Source organism: Ranitomeya imitator, chromosome 1 (genome assembly GCF_032444005.1).
Source record: "Ranitomeya imitator isolate aRanImi1 chromosome 1, aRanImi1.pri, whole genome shotgun sequence".
NCBI lineage: Eukaryota > Metazoa > Chordata > Amphibia > Anura > Dendrobatidae > Ranitomeya > Ranitomeya imitator.
In genome coordinates this window covers 578,012,605-578,040,071 of record NC_091282.1, presented here as the reverse complement: position 1 = coordinate 578,040,071, position 27,467 = coordinate 578,012,605, and the positions used below count along the sequence as shown (strand labels likewise).

The following is a 27,467-nucleotide window of genomic DNA, read 5'->3' as shown; positions in this document are numbered from 1 at the left end:
GATAGGGTTAGGGCTAGGGTTAGGGCTAGGGCTAGGGCTAGGGTTAGGGCTAGGGTTAGGGCTAGGGCTAGGGTTAGGGCTAGGGCTAGGGTTAGGGCTAGGGCTAGGGCTAGGGTTAGGGCTAGGGTTAGGGCTAGGGTTAGGGCTAGGGTTAGGGCTAGGGTTAGGGTTAGGGTTGGGGCTACAGTTAGGGTTGGGGCTAAAGTTAGGGTTAGGGTTTAGATTACATTTACAGTTGGGAATAGGGTTGGGATTAGGGTTAGGGGTGTGTCAGGGTTAGAGGTGTGGTTAGGGTTACCGTTGGAATTAGGGTTAGGGGTGTGTTTAGATTAGGGTTTCAGTTATAATTGGGGGGTTTCCACTGTTTCGGCACATCAGGGGCTCTCCAAACACGACATGGCGTCCGATCTCAATTCCAGCCAATTCTGCGTTGAAAAAGTAAAACAGTGCTCCTTCCCTTCCGAGCTCTCCTGTGTGCCCAAACAGGGGTTTACCCCAACATATGGGGTATCAGCGTACTCAGGACAAATTGGACAACAACTTTTGTGGACCAATTTCTCCTGTTACCCTTGGGAAAATACAAAACTGGGGGCTAAAAAATAATTTTTGTGGGAAAACAAAAAGATTTTTTATTTTCACGGCTCTGCGTTATAAACTGTAGTGAAATACTTGGGGGTTCAAAGCTCTCACAACACATCAAGATGAGTTCCTTAGGGGGTCTACTTTCCAAAATGGTGTCACTTGTGGGGGGTTTCTACTGTTTAGGTACATTAGGGGCTCTGCAAACGCAATGTGACGCCTGCAGACCATTCCATCTAAGTCTGCATTCCAAATGGCGCTCCTTCCCTTCCGAACCCTCCCATGCGCCCAAACGGTGGTTCCCCCCCACATATGGGGTATCAGCGTACTCAGGACAAATTGGACAACAACTTTTGGGGTCCAATTTCTCCTGTTACCCTAGGGAAAATACAAAACTGGGGGCTAAAAAATAATTTTTGTGGGAAAAAAATGTTGTTTTATTTTTATGGCTCTGCATTATAAACTTCTGTGAAGCCCTTGGTGGGTCAAAGTGCTCACCACACATCCAGATAAGTTCCTTAGGGGGTCTACTTTCCAAAATGGTGTCACTTGTGGGGGGTTTCAATGTTTAGGCACATCAGTGGCTCTCCAAACGCAACATGGCGTCCCATCTCAATTCCTGTCAATTTTGCATTGAAAAGTCAAACGGCGCTCCTTCCCTTCCGAGCTCTCCCATGCGCCCAAACAGTGGTTTACTGCCACATATGGGGTATCAGCGTACTCAGGACAAATTGGACAACAACTTTTTGGGTCCAATTTCTCCTGTTACCCTTGGTAAAATAAAACAAATTGGAGCTGAAGTAAATTTTTTGTGTAAAAAAGTTAAATGTTCATTTTTATTTAAACATTCCAAAAATTCCTATTAAACACCTGAAGGGTTAATAAACTTCTTGAATGTGGTTTTGAGCACCTTGAGGGGTGCAGTTTTTAGAATGGTGTCACACTTGGGCATTTTCTATCATATAGACCCCTCAAAATGACTTCAAATGAGACGTGGTCCCTAAAAAAAAATGGTGTTGTAAAAATGAGAAATTGCTGGTCAACTTTTAACCCTTATAACTCCCTAACAAAAAAAAAAATTGGTTCCAAAATTATGCTGATGTAAAGGAGACATGTGGGAAATGTTACTTATTAAGTATTTTGTGTGACATATCTCTGTGATTTAATTGCATAAATATTCAAAGTTTGAAAATTGCGAAATTTTCAAAATTTTCGCCAAATTTCCGTTTTTTTCACAAATAAACGCAGGTACTATCAAAGAAATTTTACCACTATCATGAAGTACAATATGTCACGAGAAAACAATGTCAGAATCACCAGGATCCGTTGAAGCGTTTCGGAGTTATAACCTCATAAAGGGACAGTGGTCAGAATTGTAAAAATTGGCCTGGTCATTAACGTGCAAACCACCCTTGGGGGTAAAGGGGTTAAAGACCCATGCAACCAAGTCTGGGCGATGTTCAACACGTTGCCACTGTTGTAAATTTTCATTAGTTTCTCTCCACTTAGGGTTGCACGTCATGGTGACAAAGATCAGGACGACCATATTTGGCAAGGATAGCCATAGCATCCTGGTAGCGCTGTTGCATATTTCATGGACTGCCTTCAAAAGATGATGGTAAAATGACAGTTTTTTCCGATTGTGATGCCCTTTTGAATAGATTTGTTGAGTAAATGTTCTTGAAGAAGGCAATCTTCTACTTTTAAATCTTTTGGATGCATTCTAATGTAATGTAGTCGATTAGCTTCGATTTTGACGTATGCATCAACCAAATATTGCGGTGTTAGTATGCCCCCATTTAGTAGTGGATTAAAATCCTTTTTTACGGATAATAAATAGCTGTAGTAATGTAGTTTGGTAATCCTTCGTGTACTATGTCCTTGGTGTTTTAGAGCGTCATGCTAGCCTTGTTCTCCATAAGGGAAAAAGATAGCAATTTAGATGCCCTGATGTATCCTATGAACAATGCTGATGCTTTTGGAGCCAGACAATTTTGTGGATCAGGTTTTAAATGAATTAAAGGGAACCTGTCACCCCGAAAATCGCGGGTGAGGTAAGCCCACCGGCGATTTCTTGATTATCTTGTTTAATAGCCATTGTGATGTTTGGCACGATAGTTCCATTTTGTAGAGCTTTGATCGTCTCTAGGTCTTCAACATCACGTAGCATTCAATAAGCAGCAGTGAAAGGATTTTTTGTTTGAATTAGCTCAGCAGTAATGGTCATTAAAGTAGGAAGGCATTTTTCATTCATTCATTCATGCAGTCGATCATTAGCGTGGGTGGTATATAGTATGTAAAGTTGTGCAAATTTAGGTAGTTCTTCGTCAGCTGGATGTAGTGTGCCTGTTTGATGATAGATCTGTCCATGAATTCTAATACAGTATGGGCCATATCCAGGAGGTGGTGAAACACTTGCTCCCATGGACGCAAAAGAACTGTTGATATAGCGACTTGTCTATGAAATTTTTGCTGTATTCATGTTCTCCTGTCATCAACATTGTCAACACATGGGGATACTGTATTATGGGTAGATGGACTTTACCCTTCCGACAGCACTGTGTAAACTTTTTATCCAGAGGCATCTCATTTGCAAAATGCAAAGCTTGGCAACTTTCACATACATGAGTCATGTCACCGCAGCTCTGTTCTTTAATAGTATTTTCATCTTCGGTAAAATATTGTTGCTATTGTAGTAGTAGTAGTGGAGTAGTCAAAAGGTACCTTCACACAACGATTTCGTTAACGATATCGTTGCTTTTTGTGACGTAGCAACGAAATCGTTATGCGTGACAGCGACCAACGATCAAGCCCCTGCTGGGAGATCGTTGGTCGCTGGGGAATGATCAGGACTTGGGTCTTGTTTGCCGCCAAATGTCGATTAGTCGTTTGTTTTGTAGTCGCAGTAGTGTGACGGTTTGTGCTTATGGTTCAGTATTGTGTAACAGTGGCATTGATGTAGCTACTGGAGATAGTTGCTGAGAGCTCATACACATTGAAGTGGTAGAATCTGGGGTGTGGTGTTCAGATTGTGATGCGTCACCTTGTGGTTGTGGTAGAAATGTGGAAACAGAATGTGTATTGTGACAGCGTTTTTGTTGGCGAATAGCCAATCTAATCACTTTAGAGCGAGGTGACTCCTGAGAGAGACGTCTACGTTTACATGCATCGTCTTTGTCCAGACGATGGCGTTTTTGTTGAGGAGTCTCATTAGCGCGATGTCGCTGTTTACACAGTGCCTGAGCCTCTTTTGTGTTGATTTTTGTATTTTTTATGAGGAGCCATGTTGGCACTGCTTCGGAGTCCAGGAGCAGTGATATGCAATGAGATGTACAGGCGGTTATGTGGGCCTGTTTGGAGAAGTGAGGAAGCCTTCTTGTGTGTAAAAACCTGCACTTCAGTAAGTGGCACTGCTGTTGGATTCCTTCAGCAATGAATGCTAGTTGGACATGCGGTAGTTATGTAGATTTGTAAAAAACAGGCGTGTATGTGGGGCTGGTGGAATTTACTGCTGCCTGAGGTAATAAAAAGAGCGCATATATTGTATAGCTGTGGTACTGGCTTCCTTTTTGCCGTAATGTTGATGAGGCCAAAATGTTATAAAAAAAATTTTTGAGGACAGTTAAAATGGCAAATCTATAAGCAGTGCATTAGTGGTATGAAGCATGTACATACCAGTAGTAGAGAGTACTTGTGTGTCTCAGATAGTAGACACAATTGTTATATAGTATGGGACTGTGGCGAATTTGCTGCTGGCTGAGGTAATAAAAATAACGTATATATTGGCATGGTACTGGCTTTCTTTGTGCCGTAATGGGGATGAGGCCAAATATTTTTCGTTATTTTTTGTTGAGTACAGTTAAAATGGCAAATCCAGAAGCAGTGCCTCAGTGGTATGAATTATGTACATACCAGTACACTACCTGACAGAAGTTATGTCGCTTATCCATGTTATGTAAATAAAAGCTTATAACCGGACGTTAAATTTATCCATTGGTTGTATAAATTATTCTTTTGAAAGCTGAAAACCTCCAAAATGTGGTTTAGGTGAAGAAAATTAATTGGCATCGATGCAGAAATATTGATCAGTTAATGGACATAGAATGGTCCGATTTTGGCAAGACAAAAGTTTCGTCGCCTGGTCATATACAGTATTTTTGTGTCTCAGATAGTAGACAAAATTGATACACCAGTATGGGACTGTGTAAGCATGCTCGGGTACGCGCAGTTATGGCTGTTACTGGGAATATTGTGACATATCTGTCACTTGAGCAGGCGCAGTTCGTGGCCGTGAGGCTGTTCCTGCGGCTGCACAAGTAAAACAGACATCACCGCTATTCCCCACGCAGGCGCAGTAAGGCTACATTCACATTAGCGTTTTGCGGGGCTGCGTCGGGCGCAGCTCCAGCGACGCACGCGCCCCTATATTTAACATGGGGGGCGCATGGACATGCGTTGTCTTGCGTTTTGTGACGCATGCATCTTTTTGGCGCAACAGAAAACGCTGCATGATGCAGTTTTTTCTGCGCCAAAAAGCATGAAAAAAATGAACGCATGCGTCACAAAAAGCTGCGTTTTGCATGCGTTTTTGCATGCGTTGTGTCGCTGACGCAGCAACGCAAAACACAAATGTGAACGTAGCCTAACAGCCGCATCGTTACCGCACATGCGCGGGTAGAGCAGGTAGAGTGCGCAGTTGTGGATGTTACTGCGCATACGCAGGAATAGCGGTGACGTGAATTTCACTTGCACAGGCATAGTAACGATGCGGCTGTTACTGTGCCTGGTTGGGAATAGCGGAGACGTGTATATCACTTACGCAGGCGCAAGTGACACTGCCGCGGTGCCTTATAGGATTCGGGGACAGCGGCCGGAAGTCCCAACTGGCGATTATATATGTATATTCCTGCATACATATCACAACCATAAAAGTCATAATCTTTAACTGAAAAGTAATGATATATTCAAACATAATAATCTCAAACCTAAAATCGGGAATTCCACATGACGTGCTTATTCCAGCTCCTGTGTGAACAACAACATTTGAAGCTTTCCGAATCATTTCAGCAAGGTCCACCACTTTTTTACGCAACTCTTCTGTAGTGTCAAAAATCTAGAAAATGGCAAATATTGAAAACATTAGACTTTGGAAACGAAGCAACTGTTTTCTCCAATTTTCCCATCTCTACAAGTGGACAGCTATAATATTTGTGGCATTAATATTTTTCAAATCACTAATTTAAGACACAAATGAATTATCTGCACTTATTACAGTACTTTTCAGACTATAAGACACTTTTTTCCTCCAAAAATGTGGGAGGAAAATGGGGGTGCATCTTATAACTGTGAGGTGAGGCGGGGAAGTGGCAGATCACAGGGGGAAGGAGCCGGCGGCTGCGGCTAACTCATGTGCCAGCTGCTGAAGAGAAATGAATATTCACTGAATTCCACGCCCATTGGAATGGAGGGCAGTGAATATTCATTTCTGTTTAATAGTGGACATGCTGTTAGCCTCAGCAGCCGGCTTTGTGCAGCTGCCAGGCATTCACGTGTGCCTGCTACTCCTACTAAGGCGGAGCTAAAAGCAGAGGAGAAGGCGGAGCTAAGAGCAGAGGAGAAGGCGGAGCTAAGAGCAGAGAAGGAAAAGGCGGAGCTAAGAGCAGAGAAGGAAAAGGCGGAGCCATGTGCAGAAACGCAGGAGGCGGAGACAAGAGCAAGAGACGTAGAACCGCAAGGAGCAGAGCCAGGAAGAACCACAAGGAGCGGAGCAGCAGAGCGAGAGCTGAGCAGAGCCGCAGAGCAAGGTCAGAGTGCAGAGCAAAGTTACAGCGAGCAGAGCTGAGAGCAATGCCACAGAGTGCAGAGCTGAGAGCAAACCTGAGAGGCACAGGTTGTGGCAGAACTGAGCAGAGAGAAGCAGAACCACAGACAGTGGCGAACAGAGCAGAAAGATAAGGCGGAGGTACACACAGCAGAGTGGGAAATGACTAATGACAAAGGAGGAACAGACGTAGACCAGAGTTCAGACAGGAACCTACACGGATACACAAACAGAACACAGATGAAAGCCTGCTAATTGCAGCCCTCAGACAGGAAACAGACACGACCTGGCAGCTCAGTAGCAAATGCTAACTGAGGGAAATAGTTTGCTCAGGCATCCTCCAATGGGTGAGGATGCCTTAAGTATCAGAGGCCTATTGGCCAGGAGCACCTTATGGAGGTGCACACAGTCTCAATAAGAATCCAGAGTTGCTGGTGCCGCCCCCCTATGCACACAGCCAGGAAGTGTACACAGAGTAAGCGGCCATGGAGCACATGGCATGGAGCCGGCAGCAGACAGATCTCACAGCATGGCACAGGGTGAGTTGATGTAATAGGCAGGTGGGGAATGGGAGACCATGCAGTGATGCCGGCAGGGTTGTTACACTAGCAGCACACGTGAACGTCCAGCAGCTGCAGGCAGCCGACGGCTGCGGCTAACACTGTGCCCGCTGTTAAAGAGCAATGAATATTCACTACTCTCCACACTATTTCGACAGCTGTTCTCGGCTTGTAAGCACCGCTTGACGTCCCTACATTTCGCTGCTTACAAGCATAAAGTGGCTGCTGGCATCAGAACAAGATGCTACGAGGGCACGCAGGGAAGGTAAATATAAAGTTTTTTTGTTTTTCTGATGGGGTCATACATACCAGAATGGATATAGGGTCCTTGCATATCAGGATGGCCATGCCTACAAGGCTAAGGATAAATGGGACGTGACTACCAGGTTAAGGGGAACATGCCTACCAGGCTAAGCATAAGACGGCCATGCCTACCAGGCTACGGATGAGGGGGCCATGCATATCAGGATGGGGATGAGGGCGATCATATATATACCAGGAGAGGGGACATTAGTACAGAATTGACCACATTTTTTGCTTCATTTTTTTTCTAATTTCCTCCTCTAAAACCTAGGTGTGTCTTATGGTCCAGTGCGTCTTAGGGTATGTGTACACGATCAGGAATGGCTCAGGATTTGACACAGGTGAAATCTGAACAAAATCTGCATTTGAAGTCACTGGCAGGTCACCTGCATTTTTTACATACGTTTTCACTGCATGTGGGGTTTTTTGTCACTTGAAATAACGCTTATTCAGGCTATGTGCACACGCAGCAGATTTTTTGCGTTTTTTATGCGGTTTTTCGCTATAAAAACGCTATAAAACCGCGAAAACAACGCTAACATTAAGCATCCTATTAATTAGAATGCATTCCACAAATGTTGTGCACATACTGAGTATTTTTCCGCAGCGGAAAAGATTTGCGGTAACATATGCAGCATGTTCATTATATTTGCGGAATCGCGGAGATTCCGCACACCTAGGAATGCATTGATCTGCTTACTTCCAGCGTGGGGCTATGCCCACCATGCGGGAAGTAAGCAGATCATGTGCGGTTGGTACCCAGGGTGGAGGAGAGGAGACTCTCCTCCACGGACTGGGCACCATATAATTGTTAAAAAAAAAAAAAAAAAAGAATTAAAATTAAAAAAAATCGTGATATACTCACCCTGTGATGGCCCCGGAGTCTTCCTGCCCCTCAGCGCTGCACGCGGCCGCTTCCGTTCCTGTAGATGGTGTGTGTGAAGAACCTGCGATGACGTCGCGGTCCCATGACTGCGGTGATGTCGCGGTCACGTGACCGCGACGTCATCGAAGGTCCTGCACACACACCATCTATAGGAACAGAAGCCGCTGAGGAGATCGGCTGTTTGCGGAAGGTGAGTATAACCATTTTTTTATTATTTTTAACATTCTATCTTTTACTATTGATGCGGCTTAGGCTGCATCAATAGTAAAAAGTTGGTCACACTTGTCAAATACTGTTTGACAAGTGTGACCAACCTGTCAATCAGTTTTCCAAGCGATGTTACAGATCGCTTGGAAAACGCTAGCATTCTGCAAGCTAATTATGCTTGCAAAACGCTAGTTTTCTGCGGGAATATGCATGCCACAACCACATGCGATATACCCGTGGCAGGAGGCGCAGAATTGCCGCGGAAATTTCCGCGGCAATTCTGCAACGTGTGCACTTAGCCTAAAAGTTAGCATATGGGAAGGAAAAAAAAGTGATTTCCTGTTTGCAGATATATTGGTATGCAAAGTGCCTCTTCAGAGAAAAAGACGACTTGAACTCTATAGCGCCACCTGTTGGAAGTAGAGATCCTACCAGTCACAATCAACCCTTTAACAAGTCTTGCAATATAGATAGACCTAAGGTTTTCCAAAACCAGGCTTCAAAAATTAAATGGGTTAGAACTCAAAACAACATCAATAGAACACAAGCCAAACTAAGCATATTAATGCAAAGAAAAAAATCTGAGTTTTCACCAAAAACAATTTTTTATTAATGCAGATATATAAAATTTATTAAAACAGAGTAGCACTACCAAATACAGGACCATAAGCATAACCGTATGTAAGCATGGCAAATTGTAAACAATAAGACAAGTCAGTACTATTCAAATAAAGTTCACAGATAATCCAGAGCAGAGAAGATAACAGCTGTGTGTCTTAAGGTACCGTCACACTCAGCAACTTTCCAACGATCATGACCAGCGATACGACCTGGCCGTGGTCGTTGGAAAGACCTTGTGTGGTCGCTGGAGAGCTTTCACACAGACAGCTCTCCAGCGACCAACGATGCCGAAGTCCCCGGGTAACCAGGGTAAACATCGGGTTACTAAGTGCAGGGCCGCACTTAGTAACCCGATGTTCACCCTGGTTACCATTGTAAATGTAAAAAAAAAAAAAAAACACTGCATACTTACATTCCGGTGCCTGTCACGTTCCTCGCCGTCAGCTTCCCGCACTGACTGTGAGCGCCGGCCAGCCGTAAAGCAGACCTCACCGCAGGAAGCTGATGGCGAGGGACGTGACAGACACCGGAATGTAAGTATGTAGTGTTTTGGTTTTCTTTTTACATTTACAATGGTAACCAGGGTAAATATCGGGTTACTAAGCGCGGCCCTGCACTTAGTAACCCGATATTTACCCTGGCTACCAGTGAACACATCGCTGGATCGGCGTCACACACGCCGATCAAGCGATGACAGCGGGAGATCAGCGACCAAAATAAAGTCCTGATCATTCCCCAGCGACCAACGATCTCCCAGCAGGGTCCTGATCGTTGGTCGCTGTCACACATAACGATTTTGTTAACGATATCGTTGCTACGTAACGAAATCGTTATGTGTGAAGGTACCTTTAAAAACATTGCAGGCATCGTTGCTTTTGATGTCAAACATGACGAATCACGCCGACCTGATGACCAAATAAAGTTCTGGACTTTCAGCTCCGACCAGCGATGTCACAGCAGGATCCTGATCGCTGCTGCGTGTCAAACACAACGAGATCGCTATCCAGGACGCTGCAACGTCACGGATCGTTGTCGTTCTCGTTGGAAAGTTGTTCAGTTTGAAGGTACCTTTAGGTTACTTTCACACTTCCGTTTATTTATATCCGTCACAATGCGTTGTTTTGGGAAAACAACGCATCCGGAAAATTTGCCCGCAGGATGCGAGACATGATTTGCTTAAAAAAACAGGAATCGGTCACCGGATTCCATTATTTCACCTCGCGTTTCATCAGTTTTTTGCCAGATCCATCGTTGTCCGTTTTTTTTTTTTTTTGCAAGACAGAAAAAACGTTATGTTTTCTCCGGCCGCCGGAAACTTTTTTTTTTTTTACGGATCCGGATGAAACTTGAGGCCATCTGGTGCTAATACAAGTCTATGAGAAAAAAAAAAACATATCCGGCAGCAACTTTAGACGGATCCGTTTTTTTTTTCAAAATTCACCAGAAGGCAAAAACCAGATGTGTGAAAGCAGCTTAAAGGGAAGGTACCGCGTTTGTAGTTCATTAATAAATCACTGTAATGTAGCATTACATGCTGGTATAACCAAGTTTTAAATGCATGTGAAACAGATTTCATGTGTTATGTGAGTTTAAAGAATGCACTGGGGGCTGACATCTTGGTTTTGCAGCAGTAGCAGGGCACTATCAGTGTCAGATTACAGCACCCCATGGACATTGGAGATAATAGACCAGCGCTGACCCTATCTGTAACATTGCAACGGAAAATGCTCCCCCTAGTGGTAAATATGTATATTTGTAGAAAAATATATAATATTTTTCATATAGAAATGTTTGCAAACAGTGCAAAACATTGCATTAATACAATTTAACCCCTTAGTGACAGAGCCAATTTGGTACTTAATGACCGAGCCAATTTTTGCAATTCTGACCACTGTCACTTTATGAGGTTATAACTCTGGAACGCTTCAACGGATCCCGCTGATTCTGAGACTGTTTTTTCGTGACATATTGTACTTCATGTTAGTGGTAACATTTCTTCGATATTACTTGCGATTATTTATGAAAAAAACGGAAATATGGCGAAAATTTTTAAAATTTTGCAATTTTCAAACTTTGTATTTTTATGCCCTTAAATCAGAGAGATATGTCACGAAAAATAGTTAATAAATAACATTTCCCACATGTCTACTTTACATCAGCACAATATTGGAAACAAAAATTTTTTTTGTTAGGGAGTTATAAGGGTTAAAAGTTGACCAGCAATTTCTCATTTTTACAACACCATTTTTTTTTTAGGGACCACATTACATTTGAAGTCATTTTGAGGGGTCTATATGATAGAAAATAATGAAGTGTGACACCATTCTAAAAACTACACCCCTCAAGGTTCTCAAAACCACATTCAAGAACTTTATTAACCCTTTACGTGCTTCACAGGAACTGAAACAATGTGGAAGGAAAAAATGAACATTTAACTTTTTTTTGCAAACATCTTAATTCAGAACCATTTTTTTTATTTTCACAAGTGTAAAAACAGAAATGTAACCATAAATTTTGTTATGCAATTTCTCCTGAATACGCCAATACCCCATATGTGGGGGTAAACCACTTTTTGGGCGCACCGCAGAACTTAGAAGTGAAGGAGCGCCGTTTGACTTTTTCAATGCAGAATTGGCTGGAATTGAGATCGGACGCCATGTCACGTTTAGAGAGCCCCTGATGTGCCTAAACAGTGGAAACTCCCCACAAGTGACAACATTTTGGAAACTAGACCCCTTAAGGAACATATCTAGATGTGTGGTGAGCACTTTGAACCCCCATGTGCTTCACAGAAGTTTATAACGTAGAGCCGTGAAAAAAAAAATTGCATTTTTTTCTACAAAAATGATCTTTTTGCCCACAAATTTTTATTTTCACAAGGGTAACAGGAGAAATTAGACCACAAAAGTTGTTGTGCGATTTCTCCTGAATACGTCGATACCCCATATGTGAGGGTAAACCACTGTTTGGGCGCACCGCAGAGCTTGGAAGTGAAGGAGCGCCGTTTTACTTTTTCAATGTAGAATTGGCTGGAATTGAGATCGGACGCCATGTCACGTTTGGAGAGCCCCTGATGTGCCTAAACAGTAGAAATCCCCCACAAGTGACCCCATTTTGGAAACTAGACCCCCCATGGAACTTATATAGACGTGTGGTGAGAACCTTGAATGCCCAAGTGCTTCACAGAAGTTTAGAATTCAGAGTCGTGAAAATAAAAAATATTTTTTTTTCACAAAAAAGATTTTGTAGCCCCCAAGTTTTTATTTTCACAAGGGTAACAAGAGAAATTGGACCCCAGAAGTTGTTGTCCAATTTATCCCGAGTACGCTGATGCCCCATATGTGGGGGTAACCCACTGTTTGGGCGCACGGCAGAGCTCAGAAGAGAGGGAGCACCATTTGACTTTTTGAGCGCAAAATTGGCTGTCGTGTTTGGAGACCCCCTGATGTACCTAAATAGTGGAAACCCCCCAATTCTAGCTCCAACCCTAACCCCAACACACCCCTAACCCTAATCCCAACCTGATCCATAATCCTAATCACTAACCCTAACCATAATCACAACCCTTACCCCAAAACAACCCTAATGTCAACCCTAACCATAACCCTAATCAAAACCCTAAATCCAACACACCCCTAATCCTAATCTCAACCCTAACCTCAAACCTAACCCTAATCCCAATACACCCCTAATCACAACCCTAACCTTAACCCTAATCCCAAACCTAACCCTAATCCCAAGCGTAACCCTAATGCCAACCCTAACCCTAATACCAACCCTAATCCAAACCCTAACCCCAGCTCTAACCCTAACTTTAGCCCCAACCCTAGCTCTAACTTTAGCCCCAACCCTAACCCTAAGGCTACTTTCACACTTGCGTCGTTTGGCATCCGTCGCAATCCGTCGTTTTGGACAAGAAACGGATCCTACAAATGTGCCCGCAGAATGCGTTTTTTGCCCATAGACTTGTATTGCCGACGGATCGTGACGGATGGCCACACGTCGCGTCCGTCGTGCACTGGATCAGTTGTGTTTTGGCGGACCGTCGGCACAAAAAAACGTTCAATGAAACGTTTTTTTGTACGTCGCATCCACCATTTCTGACCGCACATGCGTGGCCGTAACTCCGCCCCCTCCTCCCCAGGACATAGATTGGGCAGCGGATGCGTTGAAAAACTACAGCTGCTGCCCACGTTGTGCACAATTTTCACAACGTGCGTCGGTATTTCGGGCCGACGCATTGCGATGGCCCCGTACCGACGTAAGTGTGAAAGAAGCCTAACCCTAAATTTAGCCCCAACCCTACCCCTAACCTAACCCTAACCCTACCCCTACCCCTAATTTTAGCCCCAACTGCTGTTCTCCTGCCGGCCGGCAGATGGAGACAGATGGCGGGCGCACTGGGCATGCGTCCGCCATGTTCTTCTGCCGGCGGCCAGGAGGAGCAGCAAGAGGATCCAGGGACACAGGTGAGTATTGTAGGGTCCCCGAATCCCCCTATTTATCTGTCCTCTGATGTGCGATCACATCAGAGGACAGAGAATTACACTTTACTTTTTTTTTTCTTTTTTTTTTTTTTTTGCGGTCGCCGGTAAACAGTTAATTACCGGCGATCGCAAAACAGGGGTCGGTAAAACCGACCCCGATCATGCTCTTTGGGGTCTCGGCTACCCCCGGCAGCCGAGACCCCAAAGATTCTCCCGGTGCCGGCCGGCGGGCGCACTGCGCATGCGCCTGCCATTTTGAAGATGGCGGCGCCCACCGGGAGACACGAGGAGCATCGGGGGAGCTAGGTGAGTATTGGGGGGCCACCTAGGACCCCTTTTCTCTGTCCTCCGATGTGCGATCACATCGGAGGACAGAGAAATTAAAAAGATCGCTTTTTCTTTTTTTGCGATCGCCGGTAAACGGTTAATTACCGGCGATCGCAAATGCGGGGTGGGTTAAAAACCCCCCGAATCATGTTCTCTGGGGTCTCGGCTACCCCCGGCAGCCAAGACCCCGGAGAAAATCGGCCTCTGGGGGGCGCTATGTACTTTTTCCACAGCGCTGTTAATTAACGGCGCTGTGGTTTAAGTACCCTTAGCGGCCGCCGTTAAAAGGCGTATCGGCGGTGGCTATGGGGTTAATTACTATTTTAAGCTTAATTTCACCCAAAAAAAAAAAAAAATACAAGAAAACTTGTGGCACCTTCCCTTTAATTGATGGGGCTTTGTCTCTAGCACATCTTCCACCTCACATGAGGATAACTTCCATTATGGATATTGGGATTATTTGTTTTAAAAAAAAATGTTTTTCAACGCCTCTTACACATATTGCAGCCTCTTATTTCATTGTGCTGTTCTACATTTAACCCTTTGTGTTATTTAGGGTTAAAGGGAAGATGACACCAGTTTTCTTGTATTTTTTTTTTTTTATAAATCTATTTATTGAATTTTCAACATAGTATAAAACATACAAAACAATAAGCTTAGTTACAACCATATTTTCTTTCCCAAAGCCCCACCCTATACCCACCCTTTAAATTTCTGTGTGCACATCTTTTACATCAAAATTATGGAATTGGTGATCGACCACCAATCCGTTGCAGCAGATACCATTGTGTGTTTTCAAATTGAGTACGGAGCTTCTCTCTAGTTTCCGAAGGAAGTGAGGGAATAAAACGAGACCATGTTTTCAGGAACTTACTCGATAACCTCTCCCTGTTAGACTGAGCTTCCAACCAATCCATTTTAAACAAGAAGTTGATTTTTGTATATATAAGAGAAAGCGATGGGGCCACCGGATTCAACCAATGCTGTAGAATGCTTTTTCTAGTGGCCGAGGCCCAGATCACTAAGGTTGCCTTAATGTGTTTAGGCCAATTTTGATTTGCATCGTCTATAATGTTAAAGATGGCCCATTGTGGCGTGAGTGTAAAGCTGATCCCGCACAGCCTCTGCAGCTCAGAATGCACCTTGGCCCACAGATCTCGAATTTTTGAGCAACCCCACAGATGATGAAAAATGTCGGTGTTACGCGATTTGCATTTTGAGCACAAGTACACATTTGAGGGAGTCATTTTAGCTTGTAAGTATGGAGTGATATAGGCTCTATGTAAAATCAGAAGAGCCATGTCGGTATAGCTACTGTATGTAACACATTTTCTTTGTATCATAGTTGCTTCAAGAAGATCTCCTGTTTGGTAACCTGTAAGATCTACAGACCATTTTGCGGCCCCTGTAGTCTGACCATCCCACAACCATTTCCTTCTTATTACTGAGTAAATAGAGCTTATTGACGACGGTTCTGACCTCGTATTTCTAATAAACCCATCCAGGCTAGTCTTCCCCCCCCTCCACCCCCCCTATAGGAAGACATTTTTGAACCAGACTGCGCGCCTGCAGAAACAGAAAAGGTTTGTTTCCAAACAGTGGATAACGGAGCGAGGCTGATTCAAAAGAAGATATAGAAAAATTAAGATCTAGCATATCTATTGCCTGTCTGCATCCCTGATTCGCCAACTGAGTATAAAATGGCGGAGCCTTACCCCCCAAAAAGCCTGGGTTCCCAAGGAAGGGTTGAAAAGGGGAAATCCCAGCACTCAACCCGCACAGTCTCCTACATCGTCTCCAGGTCAACACTGTCTGCCAGAGTGTTGGGTATTCTTGTATTTCCGCCGGGACCTCCTCCCCTCTCAAATGTAGCAGTACCGCCAACGAGATATGTGGGTACATCTGTTGTTCTAAACTCACATTAGCAAAATGAGAGATACCCCTTATCCAATCAATGGCGAATCTAAAATTAGCAGCTAGGTTGTACCTGCCTATGTCCGGGAAATTTACTCCTCCGTCTTTCTTGGTTGCTTGCAATTTAGCAAGGCCAATACGCGTCCTGCCTCCCTTACCCCAAATAAATTCTTGAAATCTAGAGTTAAGTAATCTAAGATCCTTCCTAGACAGCAAAAGGGGTAGGGTCTGAAAGGCATAAAGAAGTTTAGGGAAGATTATCATTTTTATCAGGTGGCACCTGCCTGTGAATGATAATGTGAAGTGTTTCCATGAGTGTAGGAGACTAGTTATTGAAGCTATCAATGGTTTATAATTAACTGTGTACAGATTAGATATATCTGCTGTCAGCCATATCCCCAAGTATTTTATTGACCCTTGACTCCAGTGAAATGGGAACATTGGATCATGTAACCTTCCCGTTCTGAAAATTGCCAGGGCCTCTGATTTACTATAATTAACTTTAAAGCCCGAGCACGAGCCAAAATCACTTAAAATTCTCATAATGGCCGGAATTGCTAGGGCTGGGTTGGCGATAAATAATAGGATGTCGTCTGCAAATGCTGAGAATTTAACAAAATTTGTTCCCACCCTAATCCCCTCGAACACCACTTCATTCTGTAATGTTTTCAATAACGGGTCTAATGCCAAATTAAATAGCAGGGGGGAAAGGGGACATCCCTGGCGAGTTCCCCGCTGAATTTCGAATGGATTAGATAGAATGTTATTCACTGACAGCCTGGATGTCGGATTCTTGTAGATTATTTTTATAGCCTCACAGAACCAGGGACCAAAATTACGGAATGCTAGCAGGTCATGCAGATAGTCCCATGCCACTCTATCAAAAGCCTTGTCAGCATCTAGGCTGACCACGATTGATTTCGTGTGCTTTTGTGCTCTACAATAGGATATGGCTCCCAAGGCTGTTCTAATATTGTAAGTGATAGATTTCCCGTGAACAAATCCGGTTTGTTGTGGTGAAATTAGGTTAGGGATAATTCTTTGGAGTCTGTCGGCCAAAATTTTTGTGAAAATTTTAAAGTCGGAGTTAAGTAAGGATATTGGCCTATACCCATCCACCCTCATATGATCTTTACCCGGCTTTGGGAGGACTATGACCACCGCCTCATTAAAGCGATCTGGGAGATGCCCCCCCTCAACCATTTCATTATACATATTACAGAGGTGGGGTGCCAGATTAGGTCCTAAAATCTTATAATGCTCATTGCTAAACCCGTCTGGGCCCGGGGCCTTGGAGATCTTGAGCCCGTTAATGACCTGTAAAATTTCAGAAGCGGATATAGGGGCATTAATTGTCTCTCTCTCTTCTTCGGTTATTGTTGGTGCTAAATGACTTTTGAGGAATTTCTCGATCTCTATTCCCCTCTTAGGTTCCAATTTGTATAATTCACTGAAAAAGAGTCTGAATTCTTCTACTATTTCTGCGTCATTAGATATTTGGTGTCCGTTACGGTGTTGTATTTTGTGAATTTTTGCTCTTTTCCTATAGGGTTTTGTAAGTGAGGCCAGAACCCTACCTGGCTTATTACCCCATTTGTAAAATTTGTGTTTCTGGTAATCCAGATTTAGCAAGGCCCTTTCGTGTGCCAATGCCTCCGCGTTCTCTCTAGCCTCTAAAAACTTTTTCTTATTCAGAGGGTTATTATTTGTTTTAAATGTCTTGTAGGCCTGTGTCAACGAATTTTGTGTCTATGGTTCTTTTCATCAAATCTTTCTTTTTATGACTGACGTAAGAGATAATCTGACCTCTTATTACTGCCTTTGACGCCAACCAGAACAAGTGTGAGTCGTTCACATGAACTTGATTGTCCTGTTTGTACGTTTCCCACGCCATTTGTAGGTGTTTCTTAAAGTCATCTGATTGATAGAGGTAGGATGGAAAACGCCATCCCCTCTCCTGATGTATTGGAGATACCAGTCTGGTTTTAAATGTCACTGGAGCATGATCTGAGATATGAATGTTGAGTATGTCTGTCTGCGTTAATGTGGGGAGCAACGAGGAGTGTAGGAGCCAGCAGTCTATCCTGGCATGAGAATCGTGTACGTGAGAGTAGTGGGAATAATCCCTATCCAGAGGGTGTTGTAGTCTCCAAACATCCACTAGGTCTAGATGTGTTGAAAGCGAATGAATGCTGTTTCCTTGTGTTAATCTATGAGTGGTTGTTGAACCGGATCTGTCCATGGAGGCATCAGCCACCTCGTTGAAGTCGCCACCCATAATCACCCTAGAAGTGTCCCATCCCACCATACCTTCTAATATTTTGACTGGAAACTGTGCGTCCGGTGCATTGGGAGCGTAAACATTGACCAGGCTATATTTTATCCCCTCAATTACAATTGTGGCCAATAGAAATCTGCCCTGCGGGTCCTCTAAGGTGTCTATGACTTCATACTTGAGGCCATTGTAGATTAATATGGCCACCCCCCGTTGTTTCTTGGAGTAAGATGCCTCTGCGCAAAGTGTATATTTCCTGCTAAGTAAAGAAGGGTGATTATTTTTAATCCAGTGCGTTTCCTGCAGGAAGATAATATGGAAATTTTGTTTATGTAGGAAATTTAAAACTTTTTTCCTTTTAATTGGGGAATTCAGCCCATTAACATTCCATGAGCACCATTGTAATGAATGAATTGTGGTATCTTTAACATTAACTTGGTTTGTCATCAACCCACTCCTGTTCGATTATGCATTTGACCAGTATATAAATGCTCTAATTGAGGTCTCCACTCATCCCAGCGAGTAAGCGAGCGACCTCGCCACATAGGAACAGATTGGATGCGCACACAGTTATCCCTCCCCCCCTCCCCAATCCCAACCCCCAAAACTTTTATAACTAACATCAGAAATCTTAACTGTAAGATGAACATCCTACAGAATGAAAACATGCCACTCAATGGGCAATGAGTCAACATTATATACTCAACATCGCCGACAATGAAAGAATCCTGGTAGAACTCCTCGTTCAAGTAGGGCTAGAATTGGCAGATGGGTGAGTCTCCCCACGAAGAAACTCCAGAGCCTTATTTGGGTCACTGAAGGACCAGTTCTTCCCCGCCGAGGTGAATCGTAGAATTGAAGGATATTGCAAGCTGAACCGAATGTTGTTTTCCACCAGAATTCTGCAGGCTGGGTTAAAGGCTTTGCGTTTTGCTGCCACGGTAACCGAGTAATCCTGGAACAAGAGTAACTTATGATTGTCATATAATAGGGATTTTTGTTTCCTGTAAGCCAAAAGGATACGTGTCTTGTCTTGAAAGTCAAGGACTTTGAATATGATTGGTCTTGGTTTGCCTCCGTCTCCATCTCTAAAAGGTCCCAACCTGTGGGCTCTCTCCACGGCCAATGCACCTGATGGAAGTGAGATGCCAAGAGACTTCGGGAGCCATTCTGAAGTTAGTTTAATCAATTCTGATGAGGGGACGGATTCGGGTATGCCTATGAGCCTCAAATTATTGCGGCGGGATCTGTTCTCAAGGTCATCCACCTTGTCTAGGAGGTCTGAAATGTCTTTTTCTTTATTGGACAGATTGTCCTTGAGAGCCTTGGTGGAGTCCTCCAGGTCTGAGATTCTCTGTTCTGCTTCTGCCAAACGCTTTCCCTGGGCGTTGACTTGTGACAGAATTGAATCTAAGGAGGATTGAAAGGCCGCCAAGCGATTGTCAATTACGGGCGTTAACCGATCCAAAATGGCCTCTGCTATGGATTGTGAGTTCTCATTATTGGTCTCCGACACCTGTGGGGTTGGAGATGCGCCAGCCTGACTGCGCGTGGAATTTCTGCCAGCTTTGACATTTTTGCCCATAAATTTATCCATATTGAGATGAGATGAGGGTCTAATATATTATGTAAGGGAGTCAGCGATGTCGCGATAAATGTCACTCACATGTAGCAGCTAAATTGGAAGATATGTCAGTCAGTGCTGCTTTCTATCCCCTCCCCCCATTCAGCTTTTTATTAGTCTTATATGCGAACTCTTTTGTCTCAGGCAATGTATAGCCTGTATATAGACACAGTCAGCGGTAGTGCTTTGAGAGGGGCTGCACTTTCAGGGTGGCTTAGGGATGTTGTAATGGCGTCTGGCCCTCTAAGCTGCGGCGCTATAGCGCTATTGTCCCGGGGCCAGACACGTGTGCCTGCAAGATGGCGCCAGATGACTCCGCTTCCTGCCTTCCCCTCTTCTGCTCCCCTCTTACCGCTGAGCCAGCCGGGGGATTCGCTTGGTCTCGTCAGCGCTGCCCGCCGATGTGCTGCTCGCCGGTGTGCACCTGACCGGTGATCTGAGAGGGAGTTCGGCGAGTGTGGTGCCGGCTGGATTTCCCGCTGCAGGGGTACCCCTGTGTGCCGTTGTAACTTCGGCGCTGCTTGCGCCCTGTGTAACTTCGGCGCTGCTTGCGCCCTGTGACTCCGGGGCCGCCGGAAAGCTGGGTCGATGTTACCGACCCTTGTCCGGTCCTTATCCTGGCGCTGGGCTTAGCCAAAGCCTGGGTTTTCACCTCCTGAGAAGCCCGCGATCCAGGAGCTTAGCTAAAATGCGGCCATCTCAAAGCTCCGCCTCCCGGAAGTCCTTCTTGTATTTTTTTTTGTGAAATTGTAAATAGTGCACGAGAGATGCCTGCTGTGCAATATGACAATGTGGATAAATAACCAAATTGTAACAACTCTGCTGGCATCACGGCATGGCCTCACATCTCTCACACAATCTTACCCACTGCTCCAGGCCATGATGTGCTTTCTCTTTAATGCCAGCTCCATGTTCTGTGTCTCTGCTCTCTGCATGCCTCATGGCTATGTGTATAGGGGGCCGGCGCCTGAACTCTCTGGTTCTTATAGGAATCAGGTGCATCTGTCCAATCAGTTCCTGACCAATTACCAAGAGGCCTCCTGTATATAGTGCAGCTCCACCCTGTGCTCTGGGCCTGTGCAACTTACTCCCTCAGTAAGTTCTTAGCTGCTGAGGTGCCAGGTCCTGTCTCAGTTACTCTCTCTTGTCTGCCACCCAGGGGGGCGTTGCACCCTGGTCTGAGTCCTGTGTAGCCACCCAGTGGGGCTTTGTACCCTGGCCTTTGTCTGCCACCCAGAGGGGCATCATACCCTGGCTTGTGTCTATGTCTCTGTGTCTTGTCTCGTTCCTGACTCTGTCTTAGTCTAGTTCTATTCCACTGTCTGTTTATATCTGTCTTGGTTTGCCTTTTCTGCTCTGTTCGCCACTGTCTGTGGCTCTGCTTCTCTTTGCTCAGTTCTACCACAACCTGTGCTTCTGTATCTCTCAGCTTTTCCCTCAGCTCTGCTCTCTGTAACTTTGCTCTGCACTCAGACCTTGCTTCGCACTCTGTGGCTTTGCTCTGTGGCTTCGCTCTTTGCGGTTCTATCTGGCTTCGCTGTTTGCGGTTCTGCCTGGCTCCGCCTCCAGCGGTTCCGCTATTGGCTCCGCCTCCAGCGGCTCCACTCTTGGCTCCGCCTCCAGCGGCTCCACTCTTGGCTCCGCCTCCAGCGGCTCCACTCTTGGCTCCGCCTCCAGCGGCTCCACTCTTGGCTCCGCCTCCACTCTTGGCTCCGCCTCCAGCGGCTCAGTCCTTGGCTCCGCCTTCTCTTAGTTCCACCTTCTACTCGTACTCAGCCTCCTGCGTTTCTGTTCTTGGTTCTAGCTCTTGTGCTTTCGCTCTGCATCCGCTCTTGCGGTCTTTCTCTACTTGTTACTTAGTCCTCCTGTCTGAACAGGTTCCTACCTGTTTCACATACCTGCCTGCAGACCGGTCCCTACCGGTTCTTCCTATGTTCCAGTGTCTCTGTTGTACCCGTCTGCCTGCCTGTGTCCCAGCCGTGCCCGCCTGTCAGCCTTAGTGCCAGCCGTGCCCTCTCCGTTCCTTAGTGGGATCAGCAGCCACAGCCAGACATCACCCTGGAGTGGTACCTGGTAGCTTCCTATTGCACAAGTCTGACCTCACCATCAGAGGCTCCAGCGAACACCTAGGAAGCTACTTAGTTACGCCCCTTCCAGGGAAGTTTGGTCTGTAGTCCAGTGGGACCACACCCCCGTATGCCCGCGCCAACCAGTCTGGGCGCGTGCGTGACAGAAAATGAGTATGCGAATTGAGATACTAATTTGGCTTTTATCCTAAGTCATATTGCACGACTCGTTTAAAGGGTTGATTGTGACTTGTAGGATCGCTGCTTCCAACAGGTGGCGCTATAGAGTTCATGTCATCTTTTTCTCTGAAGAGGCAATTTGCATATTACATTTCTCAGAGGAGCATTGCACGGTGAATAAGGCTACTTTCACACTAGCGTCGGGCTCGGCCCGTCGCAGTGCGTCGGGCCGAGGTTACCGATGCTAGCGTTGTTTGCGCCGCACAACGGGTGCAGATTTTCATCGCATCCGCTGCCCCATTGTGAGGTGCGGGGAGGTGGGGGAGGAGTTCCGGCCGCGCATGCGCGGTCGGAAAAAGCAGTCCGTCGGCAGCAAAAAACGTTACATGTAGCGTTTTTTGCTCCCGGCGGTCTGCTACAACACGGCGAGACCGTCGCACGACGGTTGCGACGTGTCGCAATGCGTCGCTAATGTTAATCTATGGGGCAAAAACGCATCCTGCAAATAACTTTGCAGGATGCGTTTTTTCCCATAAACGACGCATTGCGACGTATTGCAAAAAACGCTAGTGTGAAAGTAGCCTAAGCCTCTTTACCTTGACAAGCCAGAGCTGGTATGTCACTCTCCACAAGGAGAAGCCTTACCCCAATATATCTGAGGTCTAAGGGGTATGTTACCATGGTCAGTAAACGCTGCGTGCTGGACATTGTGTACATCTGCAGCATCCAGCGTCCAGATGTTACAGCATAGTGGATGGGATTTCAAGAAATCCTATGCCCACTGTGTGCACCAATGCCCGCGGCTCACCCACAGAGACGGACATGTGACACGTCTTTCCAGACGGCAGATTGTTAATTTATATTACAACAAAAGAACATGGAGAACATCAACCACAAAAGAATACGTTGTTATTAAAAATGGATATTTTTAATAGTAGCACAAAGATCAATGCAAACAATTCACAACATATCACAAAACAATTTTGGTCAACAACAGAGCTATTCAAATCTGGTCAGAAGGTATACCAATAATTATGGTGTCACCCCACAGGCAGAAATACGGTGAGCAACCATCCCAGAACCAAATCCTATACGCAGATATACATATCACGTCAGTGCAGTTTCATCATATAAAGAGTAGTTAAATAGTTATAGTTAGTTACCGTATATACTAGAGTATAAACCGACCTGAGTATAAGCCGACCCCCCTAATTTTGCCACAAAAAACTGGGAAAACTTATTGACTCGAGTATAAGCCTAGGGTGGAAAATGCAGCAGCTACCGGTGAATTTCAAAAATAAAAATAGATGCTCCATACCGTTCATTATTGCCCCATAGATGCTCCATATAAAGCTGTGCCACATATAATGCTCTGCACCGTTCATTATGGCCCCATAGATGCTCCATATAAAGCTGTGCCCCATATAGAATGCTCTGCACCGTTCATTATGGCCCCATAGATGCTCCATAGTAAGCTGTGCCACATATAATGCTCTGCACCGTTCATTATGGCTCAATAGACAGCTGTGCCATATATAATGCTGCTGCTGCAATAAAAAAAAATAAAAAAAAAAAACAAAAACACTCACCTCTCTTGCTTGCAGCTCCTCAGCGTCCCATCTCGGCGTCTCTCCGCACTGACTGTTCAGGCAGAGGGCAGCGCGTACATTAGTACGTCATCTCGCCCTCTGACCTGAACAGTCACTGCAAGAGGACGTGAAGACGGAGCGGCGTCTGGCGGGTGGAACGCGGACAGGTAAATATGACATACTTACCTGCTCCCGGCGTCCCTGGCTCCTTCTCCCGGACAGCTGGTCTCCGGGTGCCGCAGCCTCTTCCTCTGTCAGCGGTCACCGTTATCGCTCATTAGAGGAATGAATATGCGGCTCCACCCCTATGGGAGTGGAGTCCATATTCATAACTTTAATGAGCGGTCCCACGTGACCGCTGAACAGGGGAAGAGCTGCGGCACCGAAGACCGTGGAACGGACAGGGGGAGCGCCGGGACTAGGTGAGTATGCGACACGCTCTCTCCCCCTCACCCGCCGACCCAACCGCCGATCAGGACTCGAGTATAAGCCGAGAGGGGCACTTTCAGCCCAAAAATTTGGGCTGAAAATCGCGGCTTATACTCGAGTATATACGGTAATTATTATTAAGGTAGAAGGAAGACTATAAGTCCATCTAGTTCAACACATAGCCTAACCTAACATGCCCTAACATGTTGATCCAGAGGAAGGCAAAAAAAAACCCATGTGGCAAAGAGTAAGCTCCACATTGGGGAAAAAAATTCCTTCCCGACTCCACATACGGCATATGGCAATCAGACTAGTTCCCTGGATCAACGCCCTATCAAGGAATCTAGTATATATAAACTGTAACATTATACTTTTCAAGAAAGGTATCCAATCCCCTCTTAAATTTAAGTAATGAATCACTCATTACAACATCATACGGCAGAGAGTTCCATAGTCTCACTGCTCTTACAGTAAAGAACCCGCGTCTGTTATTATGCTTAAACCTTCTTTCCTCCAGACGTAGAGGATGCCCCCTTGTCCCTGTCTCAGGTCTATGATTAAAAAGATCATCAGAAAGGTCTTTATACTGTCCCCTCATAGATTTCTACATTAAAAAAAGATCACCCCTTACCCTTCGTTTTTCCAAACGTAATAGCCCCAAGTGTAAAAACCTATCTTGGTATTGCAGACCCCCCAGTCCTCTAATAACCTTGGTGCTCTTCTCTGCACCCGCACTAGTTCAGCTATGTCTTTCTTAGGCTAGGTTCAGATTGCGTTAATGGGTTAACGCTAATGGACTGCGTTGCACGGCGACATTAACGCCGTGCAACAGGTCCGTTAGCGCACCCATTGACAGCAATGTAATATCATTTTGTAGCGCATCGCTAGCGCATGCCATTTTCGGCACACGCTAGTCATGTGCCGTTCTTTTGTGACGGACCTCAGACGCTGCAGATCGGGGACCTGCGCTAGCGGGGATGTTAAACGCGACCCCAAAAAAGACATTGCGTTAGCGCAATCCACTAGCGCTATACGGATTGCCCCAACGCAATCTGAACCTAGCCTTATACACCGGAGACCAGAACTGTACACAGTATTCTAAGTGTGGTCGAACTAGTGACTTGTATACAGGTAAAATTATGTTCTCCTCATGAGCATCTATGCCTTTTTTAATGCATCCCATTATTTTATTTGCCTTTGTAGCAGCTGCCCGACACTGGACACTAAATATGAGTTTGTCATCCACCCATACACCCAGGTCTTTTTCATTGACTACTTTTCCCAGAGTTTTAGAATTAAGCACATAATTATACATCTTATTACTTCTACCCAAGTGCATGACCTTACATTTATCCCCATTAAAGCTCATTTGCCATTTATCAGCCCAAGCTTCTAGTTTTCATAAATCATCCTGTAATATAAAATTGCCCTCCTCTGTATTGATTACCCTGCAGTTTAGTATCATCTGCAAATATTAAAATTCTGCTCTGTATGCCCCTACAAGGTCATTAATAGGTTAAAAAGAAGAGGGCCCAATACTGACCCCTGTGGTACCCCACTGCTAACCGCGACCCAGTCCGAGTGTGCTCCATTAATAACCACCCTTTGTTTCCTATCCCTGAGCCAGCTCTTAACCCACTTACACATATTTTCCCCTATCCCCATTATTCTCATTTTATGTATCAACCTTTTGTGTGGCACCGTATCAAAAGCTTTTGAAAAGTCCATATACACTACATCCACTGGGTTCCCTTGGTCCAGTCCGGAACTTACCTCTTCATAGAAGCTGATCAGATTAGTCTGACTTGAACGGTCCCTAGTGAATCCGTGCGGATACTGGGTCATGAGGTTATTCCTCTTCAGATACTCCAGTATAGCGTCCCTTAGAATGCCCTCCAGGATTTTACCCACAGTAGAGGTTAAGCTTACTGGCATATAATTTCCGAGTTCAGTTTTTGTCCCCTTTTTGAATATTGGCACCACATTTGCTATACGCCAGTCCTGTGGTACAGACCCTTATTATTATGGAGTCTTTAAAGATTAAGAATAATGGTCTATCAATGACTGTACTTAATTCCTGCAGTACTCGAGGGTGTATCCCATCCGGGCCCGGAGATTTATCAATTTTAGTGATTTCTAGACGCCGCCGCATTTCCTGCTGGGTTAAGCAGGTGACATTTCATTGGGAATTTTTATCACTAGTCATTTTGTCTGCCATGGGATTTTCTTGTGTAAATACTGATGAAAAAAAGTCATTTAGCATATTGGCTTTTTCCTCATCCTCATCCACCATTTCACCCAGACTATTTTTAAGGGGGCCAACACTATCATTTTTAGTTTCTTACTAATTATGTAGCTAAAGAATATTTTGGGATTATTTTACTCTCTCTGGCAATGAGTCTCTGTCTCAATCTTTGCTGCCTTGATTTGCTTTTTACAGAATTTATTTAATTTTCTGTATTTATTTAATGCCTCATCACTACCTACTTCCTTTAATTCTCTAAATGCTTTCTTTTTGTCACTTATTGCGCCCCTTACAGCTCTACTTAGCCATATTGGTTTCCTCCTATTTCTAGTATGTTTATTCCCATACGGTATATACTGTGCACAGGTCCTATCCAGAATGCTAATAAATGTCTCCCATTTTCTTTGTGTATTTTTGTGTCTCAGGATATCGTCCCAGTTAATTGCACCAAGATCCTCTCTCATCTGTTGGAAATTTGCCCTCCTGAAGTTTAGTGTCCTTGTAACCCCTCTACTACACATCTTATAAACTCCTTTACCCCTAAGGCTATGTGCACACGTTCAGGATTTCTTGCAGAAAATTCCTGAGAATTCCGGACATTTTCTGCAAGAAATCCGCAAGAAAACCGCATGCGTTTTTGCCGCGGTTTTGACGCGTTTTTGCCGCGTTTTTTTCCGGACACTTCCCAATGCATTTTGGAGTGGGAAATCCGCAAAAAAAACGGAAAATTAATGAACATGCTGCGATTTTTGCCGCGATGCGTTTTTTTCGCGGAATAAACGCATCATGTGCACAAAACATGCGGAATTCATTCTAAATGATGGGATGCTTATTGCATGCGTTTTTTTACGGTTTTATAGCGTTTTTATCGGCAAAAAACGTGAAAAAAATGCGAAAAAACCGCAACATGTGCACACAGACTAAGGGTGGTTTGCACGTTAATGACCGGGCCAATTTTTACTATTCTGACCACTGTCCCTTTAGGAGGTTATAACTCTGGAACGCTTCAACGGATCCCAGTGATTTTGACATTGTTTTCTCGTGACATTTTGTACTTCATGATAGTGCTAAAGTTTCTTTGATATTACCTGCGTTTATTTGTGAAAAAAAAAGGAAATTTGGTGAAAATTTTGAACATTTCGCAATTTTCTAATTTTGAATTTTTATGCCCTTAAATCAAAGAGATATGTCACACAAAATACTTAAAGGGAACCTGTCACCCCCCCCCCCCCAGGCGTTTTTAACTAAAAGAGCCACCTTGTGCAGGAGCCTCACAGCCGTCAGTCAAGTCTTCTTGGCGCCGCCTCCTCACCGCTATTTTGAAATGAGCCGGCACCTGCGCTCTTTTCTCCTG

General features: G+C 44.8%; 1 protein-coding gene across 7 annotated transcripts in view; it reads right to left on the bottom strand.

Moving 5' to 3' along the window:
• SIRT6 (sirtuin 6) overlaps window positions 1-27,467 on the bottom strand; it is a 293,306-nt gene that overhangs the window by 221,410 nt on the left and 44,429 nt on the right. For 6 of the 7 annotated variants that reach the window (XM_069767854.1, XM_069767858.1, XM_069767852.1 and 3 more), the window contains one exon: window positions 5,565-5,692. The exons of the other annotated variant lie outside the window; for it this stretch is intronic. In XM_069767854.1, coding sequence (XP_069623955.1) covers window positions 5,565-5,692 — 128 coding nt within the window. The remainder of the gene's footprint in view (window positions 1-5,564; window positions 5,693-27,467) is intronic. 7 annotated transcript variants of the gene reach the window in all.